General features: G+C 47.6%; 1 protein-coding gene across 1 annotated transcript; it reads left to right on the plus strand.

Moving 5' to 3' along the window:
• Positions 1–295: 295 nt before the first annotated feature.
• Positions 296–12,016, plus strand: POU2AF1 (POU class 2 associating factor 1). The gene is made up of 5 exons (XM_027699510.1): positions 296–334; positions 9,453–9,580; positions 10,193–10,235; positions 10,325–10,596; positions 11,637–12,016. The coding sequence occupies exons 1-5, from the start codon at positions 319–321 to the stop codon at positions 11,946–11,948; spliced, it is 771 nt and encodes a 256-aa protein (XP_027555311.1). The 5' UTR covers positions 296–318; the 3' UTR covers positions 11,949–12,016.
• The last annotated feature ends 1,782 nt before the right edge of the window (positions 12,017–13,798 follow it).

Below are 13,798 nucleotides of genomic sequence, written 5' to 3' on the forward strand. Positions count from 1 at the left end.
TTTGGTTGTTTGTTAAAATACACCTTTTTTTTTTTAATGCATAACATCTTCCAGAGCCCACAGCTCTTGGAGGAGCCTCTGAGCATCAAGATGAACGGGCAGAGAGCGAGGGAAAATGTACAAGGGGTGGTGGTTGGAGGATGTGGTGACATCACAGGGTTCAGCGGGAACACGGGGCTTTTAAAAACCTCAAAGAAACATCCTGACACTCACTGGTGTCACATCCCCGCCGAGGACTCGGGCACACGGAGCCCAAGTCACCCTCATCCAGGAGGAGGAGGAGGTTAAAAAAAAAAAGGCTCCATCCTGCCACAGAACATGCACTGGCAAAAATGTAAGTGAGCTCTGATCTGCTTTTGGTGGCTCTGGGAACGCCTGAGGGTCGTGGTGAATGGTGCAGGGCAGAAAGGGAGGTGACACTCGTGGAGGGATGTTCAGCACAGGCAGGTGATAAGGTGTGATGCTCATTTTCCAGCAGGGATATGAGCTCAGGGCATTGCTGCTTCATCACTATGAATCAAGTGGAAGACTATGATTCATAAAAACAATAACAGGATGCAGGTATTATATCAAAGGTTACGGTGGTTACGTACCAGAAAATTTTCCTTTTTAAAAGTGAAACCTGTGAGAAATCTTATTTCTCTGCCCTTTTTTTTTTTGATATGTACTTTGTTGGTTTTTTTTTTTCAACTAATAAAAAAGATAAGGAACAAAGCAGTTGAGGGCAATACAGTTATGACTTTACAGGAAATCAGTTTTCTTGTTTTCAAGATAATTTCACTCCTCTGGGCCCACCTTTGCCTGAATAGTTTAGTGATCATTATCCAGGTAGGTGTTTGCTTCTTGCAGGGTTTTCCCTCTCCCTGTGGGTCAGTAGATGATGCTGATTTTAGCCACTGTGCTGCCATGCTTTGTGCTGTTCCACCAGCCTGGAATGGTACAACACACCTGAATGGAAGAACTTGATTTCTTAAGCGCTTGCCAGTGATTTATCTGATGTGGAACTAACACTCCTCTCTGTATCACAGCTTGTATGTTGGTTTACTGTGAGGTTGGTTTACTGTGCATTTGCCTTTCTCAGCTGATTAGCAGTGAAATCTGGTTTTCTCTCTTGCACGTTTCTCCTGAGTTTTTGGTTGGGTTTTTTTTCAGTTGAACACTTTGGAAGCTCAAACTTATATTTGTGAAATGATGCTGTTACATCCTTTAGCAAGAGGCTCTGGCTGCTCATTCAATCATGTTTCAATTTGTCTGACAAGTGCTGAGCAGCCAAGGGAAGCACCATGACAACACACCTTTCCCCCCTTATCTTGTGCAGTTTTCAGGATCAGTGGCTATGAGATGTGGAGCAAACTGCAAGATGATTACATTCAAATCTTGAATCTAATCTTCCATCTCGAGTCCATTAATGGCTTGTTTGGGTTTTTTTTTCCTGCAGTGACAAAGCAATGTTAACAACCTGATGTTTTAGGTGGGAGGAAAGTGGTGTTTTTCCTTTGCTTTTTTCCTTTGACACGTGCAGTGCTCAGAGGGGAGCAGGAATTACAAGTCTGCATGAGGAGAGATTAAGTTGTCAACCATTCCCTGCTGATCATTCCTGGCAAAACGACTTCTGTTCAATACCTGCCTGTCCCTCTGTGTCCCCTGAGCTTATTGAGCCTTGTAGCAATGCCAGAGTTCCTTTTCCCATCGTGGAACTGCTGGAAATCTTATTAATCTTATTAATGCTGCTTCTTTCCCACACCACTGCAGCAATGGCTGGTGTGTGTTGGCTTTGCAGGTGGGCAGGGGGGGTGTTCTGATGTTGGGAAGACCCCCTGTGTGACCGTGGGGGGACTGCTCAGGTCAGTGCAGGTGTCCAGGTGCCAGATCCCAAAGGTTTCCGTGGAAGTTGAACTTCTCAGTAGCTCTGGGAGTCTCTATTTGGTGTCCCCTCTGTCTCCCTTTGGTGTGACCAGCTGTGACCTCTCGTTTCCTGCCCCATCTGCCTCAAAGCACCTGTGACCACACTGGATGCTCCCCGTGGGAGCCACTGGATTTCTCCAAGGTATAAACTGGTGCAGAGGCAGCACAGGGGATCAGGGAGCTTGGTGTGTGCTTGCATGAGCCCTGGGCTAATGTGGCAGCATAAAATCCCACCTCTGCTGGGGATTCCCCCGGGAATCCCTTCCCAGGAAACAGGAGCTTTCCTCTGCCATGCAGGGGTTTGCAATACAATTAAAATCAAAATGAGCCACTCAGGTATTCTGACCAAAGGACATCCTGGGTGGTAGGTGGGCAACAAGCCTGTGGAGAAATTCTGAGGGGTGAAGGAAGCTTTTCCCCAAGTTTGGGACAAACATCCCAGTGGAAAGCTGCTCCTGCCAGCAGCTGCTTTGCTTCGCACTCCTGTGGGACTGAGGGGCCAGGTGAGGGACACAGGGGCTGACACCCAGCTCTGCACACCCAGGGGTGGGTGTCAGGCTCTGGCATTCCTCACCCTGCAGGTAAACTGGTCTAAGCTGTGGAGTGACCACACAAAGTGATCTCCTATGGACACAGGCTGGGAGAGCTGGGGGTGTCCAGCCTGGAGAAGAGAAGGCTCCAGGGAGACCTGAGAGTCCCTTCCAGTGCCTGAAGGGGCTCCAGGAGAGCTGGAGAAAGACTTTAGACAAGGGCATGGAGTGATGGGACAAGGGGAGTGGCTTCACACAGACAGAGGGCAGGGTTAGATGGGATATTGGGAAGAAATTTTTGGCTGAGAGGGTGGTTAGGCCCTGGCACAGGTTGCCCAGAGAAACTGTGGCTGCTCTTGAATCCCTGAAAGTGTCCAAGGCCAGGTTGGACAGGGCTTGGAGCAACCTGGGCTAGTGGAAGGTGTCCCTGCCCATGGCAGGGGGTGGAATGAGGTGATCTTTAAGGTCCCTTCCAACCCAAACCATTCCAAGATTCTCTGATAACAGGAGGTTTCAAAAGGAATGGTGTCATTTCCATATGTTTTCCCCAGCCATAAAAAAAAATACCCAACAACAACAAAACCACCAAAGAACAAAGAAACTCCCAAACTCAGAGCACAGGAGTGACACAAGAGCTCCTCCAAATAGGTGTGACCTCAACCTGAGGGTGAGGGCACCTCCTGAAGGGCAGCTTCCTGCTCCTTCAGGGAGGAACAGAGAGCAAGCTGGCAGCCCCTGCCCTCATCTGCCACGGCCAAAGGCTCTTGTCCTCCAGGGAGTCTCACATGGGTGACCCTGAGAGCTGGAAGTCGTTCCCTCGGGGGAACTTCTCTGCAGGACAGGGCCCCGTTTTTCCGCTCGGCAAAACCCCGGCGAGTGTCTCAGCACGAAACATCCCCTCCCACGGCCCAGCAGAAGTGACTGGTCGGGGCTCCCCAGCTTTTGGCAGGATTCTGCTGGATGGGAGCAGGCCCAGCAGCCCTTCAGGGATGGGAAATTCACGGGCAGCACCGGCTGCTTCCCTCTCAGGTGTCATCACCAACGTGGTCGCCCCGTGCTTTGGAAATAACGTGAACACACCTCTCCTGAAAACCGCCTCCAGTGGCACTTCAGCAGCACCAAATGGTGTCTTTTATGTAGAAGCACAGGAGCAGGTGGAAATTCTGTGAGAATTTTGTGTATTTAGTGCTCTGGATGCTCAGCTCCTGCTGCAGTCCCTGGCAGGCGTTTGGCTCTTCCCCTGTTCCACCGCCGGCCCTGATTCCCTTGGCACCGAGAGATGGGAGTTCCCACCTCTGGAAAATCTCTTCCCAAACGCTTTTGAAGTGGACAAAGCCTTCCCTGGCCACAACAGATGTGGGGCTGTACAGAGCCTCCCTGAAAGTATCAGCTAATGAGGCCGAGAGGTGAAACTGCACCCCGTGAGCTCTAATTCTGGTGAAGCCCCACCAGGAAAGAGGGATAACAATGAAAGCTGAGCCCATCCGTGCTCTGCAGAGCAGGTGTCAAACTCTCCGAATGACCACAGCAGCAATTAAATGGAAAGCCTGCATTACTAAAATGGAAAGAGTATTATGGGCTGGGAGGAATCGGGACGTGAGGGTGAGACTTATGGTTAAGGCACTTTCTGTCTATCTCAGCTTCCCCTTATTCTGAAAGAGGTAATTTTTAGTAGCCCCCACCACTACATGGCCAAGTGCATCCAGCTCTTATTTGGCACTTGGAAGCTCTTTTTTTTTTTTGTGTTTTTTGGTTTTTTTATTAGAATAATCCAAGCAGCAGGGATTACTAACCAGCCTTTCAATTGTTTCCCAGGATTCTTCACATCTCCCCTTGATTCTTTTTTCCACCCAAGTGGAAAAATCCAAAGTTTGACATTTTATTTGTCAATCTGCAGCACTTTTCCTGTGTGGGAACAGAATGCAGGCTCTGTACAGTGCTCTCCAGATTTCCACTGGTTTAAGTCATTTTAGGGATGAAGGAGACCTCTTTGAGAGGACATTTGTCCAAAGCATTCCATGCCCCCAAGAGCAGCACAGGCAGGTCCAAGGGCACATGAATCCAGGCTAATTTGATGCTTGGATGGCAGATGAACCCCTGAAAGTAAAGATATTGGGTACAAATCTGAAATACATTGCTTTCAAATTAATGTTCCACTGACTTTGTTAGTTATAATGTGATATAAGAGACCTGTTCAAACCCTGTCCTGAGTTGTTGGTAAGAAAGTGAAATATTTAGTCTATTGACTTCATTATGCTCAGAGCCCTCCTGTTTCCTTATGCTGAGCAATGAACCATCACTCAGCTCTTTGCTCCTGCCCCGAGCTCTGGTTGTTGTAAAGCAGATTCTCTGCCCAGGTGTTTATTTGGTGCTTTGCATTAACTAAACCTTCACTGAAACACCCACCCTTAGTGCACCAAACAGCATAAATGAAAATCCCTCCAATTTTCCTTGTGTTTTCTATAACTTGCTAAGGTGGGTCTTGGCAGAGATAACTGATTTTGTTGTTGTTGTTGTTGTTTCCAAGGGCTTGAGTTGCAGATGGGTCACTTTGGAGTGTTTCACCTTTTAACTTTTAAGTGGTTGGTTGGATCAATTGAAATAGGGACACACCCTGAAGGATGCTGAGGGACAGGGATGAAGTTGAAATGAAGAACCTTTGACCTGAGTGACTCCCTGCCATGTTACTGTCTGGGATTTTTGACAATTAAATACATTTCAATGTTTGTTTCCCTGTCCTGGACTTACCTCAAAGCAGAGATAAAGATCACCCTGTTTTTTCCCCTCTTTTTAACATATTGAGGGAAACCATAATTAACCAGGAAATAAGGACAGGATCATGACCATGATGAAATATTTAGTCCCTGGCTAAGTGGGCATTGATGTCTCATTGTAAAAAGGTTTTGATTGGAGACTAAGCATCCAAGCATCTACAAAACTAAGCCTCTTTCTTCTTTTTATTTGCCTGATAAAAGCGTGATTTGGTCTTCAATACCCAGCCATTAACTGGCTGGTTTGCTAATTGAAATCTGAATTTTTTCTCGCCGTTCAGAGTTTGCTTTTCGGCAAATAACAAAAAGGAGTTTTTTCTGTTGCGTTTCTCTTCGATTATTTATTACACTGGAGGAGAAAGAAGCCAAGAGGAGAATATTTACGCTGCTAACACTGATCAATTGATAAGTGCCAAGAGGAGAATATTCATTTGATAAGTGCCAAGAGGAGAATATTCACGCTGTTAACACTGATCAATTGATAAGCTTATCACATGTCAGCGGGGCGAGCAGAGCAGCAGCAAATCTCCCGAACCAGGGACCAGCCTGGCTGCTGCTGGTGCGGGCAGGGAGGGATTAGCTGGGCCTTTCAAACCGAGAATTGCCTGGTGGGAAATCGTTCTGACTGGGTTGAGAGGATGAAGTTTGAAACTGTGAGCTGCAGCTCGTGTGTTGGTGCTGATGGGAAGTTCGCTGACCTGAAACCCGTCACGCTCCAGCACCCGCAGCCTTCCAGCAGCTGTTCTGCCACTGCCTTCCCTCCACTTTCAGCCCTGGTTAAAGCAAAAACTCAGAGGAAGATGCATTTTGAAGTGGCCTGGTTGAATTGCTTGGCAGTGTCTTGACGTTTTCTCTCTCTGTCTGGTTGTAGAGCAGCATTTCATGGATGTTCTTAATAACGTGGTAATTCTGCACACAAATACTGTGCTGACAAACACCATGTGAAAATGGGCTGTTGCTGGCTGTTGCACTAGATGCTGTAGACACAGAATCATGGAATCATTAAGGTTGGAAAAGACCACCAAGGTCATCAAGTCCAACCTCTGACCAAACCCCAGCAGTGCACTGGGAAGTGCCAGGTCTGCCAGTGTTTTGAACACTTGCAGGGGCAGTGACTCCACCACTTCCCTGGGGAGACTCTTCCAATGCTTTTCACTCACTCAGGGAACAGTTTTTCCATCTTCCAGGTTCTCCAAAGCCCAAACAACTCAAGGGCCAGGTTTTGTAGGATTGGCACCCAACACATCAGTCTCCTCTGCATTTTGCTCACTCGTTCCTGAAGCTCATCAGCCCCTGGGGTGGGGTTGGAGCTGCTCCCCAGAATCAAACAGTAAGATCCCATTGGATGCTCCTGCCGTGTCCAGCATAACTTGGACTCGTATTCAGCAGGAAAAATTATATTTATAAACTGTGATCAGCATGGGGATAATCAGTGTAGGGAGATGTGTGTGTAGAGCTTCACAACAGCATTAATGGAGTGGTTAAATCCTCACCCAGAGCCCACTGACAACCTGGGGCCTTGTCTGTGCAGATTGGACACTTGTGGGCTGAGCTGCAGAGTGGTTTGGAATCCAACACCAATATGGGCTTTCTTCTGCTGTCCCTTGATACTGGAAGGTTGTTCAAAAGTCTTCAAGGCTTGTCCTGGGCTTTTGCTGACACTCAGCAAACACAGGGAGTGATAACATTGATGGAGGGAGCCTGAGCCTGAGCCTGAGCACACAGCCAGGATTGCTGGGGAGAAACACTGCCAGGAGCCAAAACAGGCTGGAGAAACCAGCACCGAGCTTCCTCCTGCTTGGATTAGATCCCCTCCCTTCTTTCTTGACTTGTGTTGCTCCAAGGAGCAGCTGCCTGTTGAGGAACAGCACCTGGATGTTGTGTGGCCCTGGAATTGTGTCACCCACAATTTGATTTGTTGGAATGGAATTTGGCCCCGTGGACCTTGGTGCCTTTCTAGCTCATGGCTTAAATGAAAATATAATTGAACCTTGGCTCCATAGGTTATTAAGACCTTGACATAAGCTGGAGACTGCTAGATCCAGGTACTTCCTTCACGAGGATATTTTAATTGTCCTTATTTCTCAAAATGCTGATATTTGTAAACGATCTTGTTTTTTGCTCGATGAGGAATTAATCGCCCGCTGAAGCCAAAAGTCATTTTGCTGTGGTTCATCTGTGGTGCTCAGACCCTGTGCACCCCTGAACAGTGGAAAAGCAGCTGTGCTAGCATTATTTTTACTTCTGGAGGTCAGCTTGGGGGAACCGAAATATGTTCTGCAGACTTTGGTTTTTTACCTTTTTTTTTTAATTTTTTTTTTTTTGGTTACTCTGCTTGCACCGGAAACTCTGAATAGGTATATTTGTCAGCTTTTACAGTAAATTTCTTCTTTCCCATCCCCCAAACCTGGAGCCAGAAACCACCATCCTTCCCCACCCTAATTCTGCAAGGAGGCCCTTTGAAACTGGTGTGATGACTCGGGGATAAGATGCTCCCCAAGAGGTTCAGTTCTGCCTCTCAGGCAACTCAGAGCAGAGCTCAGGTTTGTGGAGTTGGTGTTTCACTCAAGTAAATTAATACAAATTAAATTTAAATGTATAATTTAAATTTAAAAAGAAAAAAATTTTACCTGGATTAAAAACCCTTGTGGATGCTTGTATGGAGGATTAAAGCGACCTTAATTCTCTTTAAAAACTTCGTTTCCAAAGCCACAGGATTCCTGAGAATGCAAGTAGCCTAATTTAAAGTGCCACCAAGAATGTCTGCAGAAAAGAAAAGGTAGATTAGGCAAAGGCTTGAAAAATCATCTTTGCTTCAACGACTATTTGAAAGCAAAGTATTTTCCCCAATGTTCATAAAGGTAACAAAGACAACAGTTCAACACACAAATGTGGTGCTGTCTGGTAACAAAAGGATTTATCCCGGTCAATTAAGATTCCAGGATTAAATTATATAGAGTGAGTCAGAAAGAGTTCATGGAAGAGCCAAGTTGAAGGGAAAGAAGTATTTAATTTTTTTAAAGGTCAGAAATGTTTGTTCTGTTAAATAATTTTTGAGGTTGATTAAGAATCTCTGTATTTAGACTCAGCTTTTCTCCTCCCAGGCAGGTGTAACAGAAACATCTCAGTGTGCCTATAATTAGATGTAAATGAGAGAGATGATCCAAGGTGTGATGATTCATCTGTGATTTGAAGCACAGAACATAAATCTAAATAAACGCTCCCAGGGAGGAGTAATATTCCAAGATTGAGATTTGAGCTGGATATCCACCTGTGCTTCATAAAACCAGTTGCAATCTTTAAAAGTGGGAAGCTTATCAATGAGTGTATTTACACATCAAAGTGCAGTGAAAGGGGGCAGGGAGCCACCACTGCTATCGGTGGCTTTACAAACATCTGAGCTCTGTTATCCCCTGGTTTCCTCCTGCTATCAATTGCCTCCAAATACTCCCTGTAAAATATGAGTTGTTAATGTTGGCTTTTGAAGAAACTTGTTTCCTCTGCTCTCCCTTGCTGCAGGGGTTTGTGAGAGGCCCTTTCAGCTGGCTGAGAGCTTGAATTCTCAAAGTGGGGCAGAGTTTCTGGGGGGAAGCTCTGAGGTTCCTGGGTGTTGGCAAAGTAACTCAGCTCACCCAGTAAAAAACCTCCTGGCCAGGCCATGAGCAAAGTCTGGTTGGGACAGAAACACAGCTCTGGGCCAGGCTGGCACTTCAGCACCTGCCTGTGCTCAAAATGAGCCATTCACATCCAACTAAAGATGTTTAAGTGGCTTTCCAAGTGAGGATGCTTTGCTAATTTGGGTAGCTTGTGTCTAAACACTCAATAACATGTATTTCTCTTCAATATCTACTTTTTTTCCGTCTCTTCCTCTGTCTTTTTTTTGTCTCTACTTTTTTATGTCTCTTTTTTTTGTCTCTACTTTTTTATGTCTCCTTTTTTACATCTCTACTTCTTTCTGTCCTCTGTTCTGTCACGGCACTGCCTAAATATGCACTGAGCAACCCAAACCTCACCCCTGCTGGATGTTCTCAGCCTGATTTGCCCTTTGGGGGGGGTGTGAAGCTGCACTGCAGGTCGGGGGCACCGAGCAACACAAAGCAGAGACACAGGGTGAGGTCTGGGGGAATAAAATAAACCTGCTCCATCCATGTGACGGGTCCAGCCTGCAGACCAGCAGGCTGCCACGAGGATTTGGGCTCCAAGAAAGGAAAATAAGTGTCACCTGCATTTTTTTTTTCCCCCTCAGCTTCTGCTCCAGACCAGCAGCCACAGCCTCGGCCCTACCAAGGCGTCCGTGTTAAGGAGCCAGTGAAGGAGCTGCTGAAAAGGAAGAGGGGGAATGTCCACAATGCCACTGCAACAGCAGCTGCAACGGTAGGAGGAAAGCAAACACGGGAAGAAAATCATTCCTTGGTGGCTAAATGATTGACCAGCCCCAGCACTGCTTTGGCAGTGAAAGAAATCTCTGCATCTCTGAAGCGTTTTGAAGGCACCTGGCAAATACCATTAATGCCCCCTTTAGTGTGCTGAGCACCTTCAGTCACCATTGAAAGGGGAAAAGTGCTTTGCACTTGGCAGGATCTAATTCCTAGGGACAAAAAGTGGCTTGGAAGTGAGGCAGCTCGTTCAAGGGATGACCCAGAGCCATCCTTGGTGATTTGCTGCCTGGTTTCAGCCTGTGTTTGCCCTCCCAGGAGGGAGCAGGTGGACTGGCTCCTCTCCGAAGAGGAATTCCCTCTGCAACACAAGGTTTAAGCCCAGTTTAAGGTCCCCTTGAGCTGAAGGGACATGAACAGGGTTGGGATTGTGTGTCCTGGCTGCCAGGCTCAGCTCTTCTGGGTGGGGAAATTCAGACACTGACAGTGCAGCAGTACCTGATAATCAGCTGATAACACTTAATATGCTCTGTCCCTCGGTGCTTCTCTAAGGGATTGAATTTAATGCTGATGGTCTTCACCTCTGAGTTTATTTTCCTCTCTCTTCCAGGTTGTTTTGCCCCATCAGCCACTTCCTTCCTATTCCCCAATGGGTAATATATCCCCGACCCTCCCAGTGTTTGCTGCAGGGAAGGCTGGGCTGGGCTGGGTTTAATCTTTAATTTCTCCTGTTTTTTTTCAGGCCAGCCCTGCATCGACATGGACGTGTCTGCCCCTGCTCTGCCAGCCCCAGATGAAGGAGCACTGGCTTCTGGCTGGATCCCCCAGCCCTCTCCCACATCCCTGCAGCCCCTGACCCAGTGGAGCACCTACCCCGAGTATGTGTCCCACGAGGCAGCCAGCTGTCCCTACACAGCAGACATGTATGTGCAGCCCATGTGTCCCAGCTACACCCTGGTGGGGCCTTCATCTGTCCTGACCTACACTTCCCAGCCGCTCATCACCAACTTTGCAGTAAGTCAAAAATGCCAGTTTTGCAGTGAGCCAAAGGTTACAAGTGGCAGCTAATTCCCCCTGAGGAATTAGATAATTCCCTGATTCCCCCAAGTCCCTTCTAGCAAGAGCCATGGGGGCTGATTGGTGTGGTTAGTCTGATTTATTTAATTGCATCATGTGGTGTGTGTTTGCATCCACGCCATGTAGCTGTTCTAGCACTGGCTGGACATCAGGATGGTTTGAACAGGGGGAAAAAAGCTGTGGTTGTACTGGAATCAGGCAAAATTCACTGCCCTTTTCCACTCCTCCAGGCTGAGTAGAGGTTCTTCACTATTGATTTCCAAGCTTAAAAAAAAAAACCCCACAGGTAAATGGGATTCCAGGAAACACAACAGGTGAAGCAGGAAGAATGACTTGGCAATAAATTTCTCCAGAGTTGATAGAAGAGGAAGGTCAAAATAGCAAGTAAAGATAGTAAAGATAGCAGAGTATTTGGGTGGAGGACAACCCAAGATAATTTGTTCCTCCGTGGAGGAGAAGGGCAGAGACTTTTGTTTCAGTGGAACTCAAGCAGCTGATTTTTCCTTTCAGTGCTTCAGTTCAGCTGCTCAAACAGAGCCAGCAAAGCACCCAAAGCCCAGCCTGTGCCCTCTGGCCACCATTTCTGAGGTGGCTCTGGCTCGGGTGACCCGGCTGGTCAGGATGGGCTGTTCCAGAGCCAGAACAAGCTGCCCTGGGGCAGCAAAGTCAACTTGCAAGAGACTGTCGAGAAGGCAGTTTCCAGCACAGGGTGTGAGAGTCCCATGGGCTTACAGAGAGGGTGGGAATGGGAACAGAAAGCTAGAGGGAACCGGATCATGAGTGCGAGCTCGTGGCACCCAGCACCTGGGACACCCACAGCCACTGCTCTCATGGGGAAAGTGTCACACTCAGAGCACCCAGAGGGAGAGGAAAAGGGATGTTAGAGGTCAGACCGAGCACCCCTAGTCTGTGCTGTGTCCCCCCCACCCCCTGCCCCACCTGGCCACTGGTTTGATGGAGTTTTGTGTCTCCCCCAGCCCCGGAGCAGCACCCCGGCCGTGGTGCCCCCGCTCGAGGTGACGGAGCAGCAGCCGCCCCTCACGTACTTCCCATGGGCACAGCCCCTCTCTGCCCTGCCAGCCTCCACTCTGCAGTACCAGCCAGCCTCTTCCACGCTCTCGGGGCCTCAGTTTGTGCCCGTGCCCATCTCCATCCCCGAGCCAGCCCCCCAGGAGCTGGAGGATGCCCGGCGGGTCATCGGCGCTCTGCCCATCGAGAAGCTGCTGCTGGAAGACGAGGACAATGATACGTATGTCCTAAACCATGCTCTGTCTGTCGAAGGGCTTTGAGCTCTTGCACACCTGGGGCCTGCCCCTCACCTACTCAATGCTCCACCTGGCACCACAGAGTTTTGAGTACAGAGGAAAAGCAGGCGGGGTGGGGTGGGGGGTGGGCTGGGAACTTTAGCGCACCGTGAGTTGGGTGCTGTGTGAAACTCGCTTTGTCCTGGGGCCCAGCACAGGATTTCTCTGCTGTTGCAGCTCCTGCTGCCTCTCCCAGGCAGGCTTTTGATACTGCAGACTTGTGCTCAGCGTCAGCACGAGGTGACTTTCACCCTCAGGCACAGGGAAGGGTCTCAAACTGGAATATTGTGGAGTATCCTTGGCCAGCTGTAGGATTTGGTGAGGGCACAACTTGCCAAGACCCACTTCAGTAGGACTGCTTTTGTGTAAATGCCTTGTGTGTGTGTGTGTGCCTTTGCAGGAATTTCTACCAGATCTAGGCCACTAGAAAACATTTTTGGGCTTAAATCGGCATTTTTCTTTCCTAAATTGAGCTGCTCCTTTGGGACTTAGGAAGACTAAAGTATGTTTTTGTTCTGCTGGTGCAGTGATCTGAAAATAAAGCCAGTACAGCTGAACTAAATGCCAGTGCAGTCAGACATCCCTATTTGCAGGGCAGATGGAACATCTGAGTTCACTCAAAGGTGTAACTGGAAGGTCTGGCCTCTTCTGCCGTTGGAATCCACCCCTGTGGGTGTGGTTGGACTCAGGGTTTTTGTGGTTCCGGACTCTAAAATACCCACCTTTGAGATGGGAGCTGCTTTAGTGGCTGCATGTTCTGCCAATGGTCCCACTGAAGCCTCCAGGAGTTTTGTCTGAATCAGGATTGCAGGACGTGGCCCCGTGTCAGGAGATCCCTGGGAAGGAAGGGTCTGCCAAAACCTCCCCTGCAGAATGACAAGGAATCTCTGCCATGTGCTATTATTTGGCAATATTTTTCCCTGTTCTGTAGCATTTGGGTGTGAAGCTGGTGCTGATGTGCTGAGCCAGGGAACATCAGGAACATCAGGGACCTCTCCTGTGCCTGTGGGAAATTTCCCACATTCCCTTTGCAGCTTTCTGATTTCCTTTCCTGGAGAACGAGTAGCTTTTGCTTTTTCCTCTGTAAATACTGTGGTTGATGTTCAGGAGTGCCATGCCACAGGCAAATATATTTGCAGGAGAAATCCCCCCTTCTAACTCTGTTTATTGTTCTCTTAATAAACAACAGACTCTTGGCTGGTGAACTCAATTTCTCTGGGTTTTTCTGCTTTCCAAAGCCCAGGAGCCTTAGGTGGTTTTATTATTTGCAAGACTAACAGCAAAATAATTTATTGCACTGCTTGTTACCTGGAGTCCAGTTGCCACCCAGGCAATATTTCAAGTCACCTCACAGTTAATGCCTGAGTGAGGTTTACAAGCTCAGGTTGAAAGTCTTAAAGGCTTTCCAAGCATATTTTGTTTTTGAATATTGACAAATCTGGAAGACATAAGCAATAGATCATGTAAGTGATCATAAAGTTGTTGGAAAATAGCAATAGTTCAGGTGTGCATTGAAATTAGTGGCTTATATTTGCAGAAAAACCCAGCAAAGAAATTAATTGGAAGGAGCTTGGTTCACCACTGCTTACTCCAGTTTTACAAGTACAAGAAAGGTAGGTAAAACTGGGATAATGCAGTTGTGAATCAAGCCCGTGGTTGCTCAGATTGCTTCTCAATTCCTTTCACTCCAATGTATGTAAATTCTGTGTGTGAATATAAAACAATGATGAAACTGTTTCCGAATTTCTTTCTGGGTTGTTCTGGTTAGAAAAAGACAAATTTTTATTTTTTTTTTTTCCCAATAAAGATCTACAGTAACTTTTCTATGCCTAGAG

Source organism: Neopelma chrysocephalum, unplaced genomic scaffold (assembly GCF_003984885.1).
Source record: "Neopelma chrysocephalum unplaced genomic scaffold, ASM398488v2 Primary Assembly neopelma1_138, whole genome shotgun sequence".
NCBI lineage: Eukaryota > Metazoa > Chordata > Aves > Passeriformes > Pipridae > Neopelma > Neopelma chrysocephalum.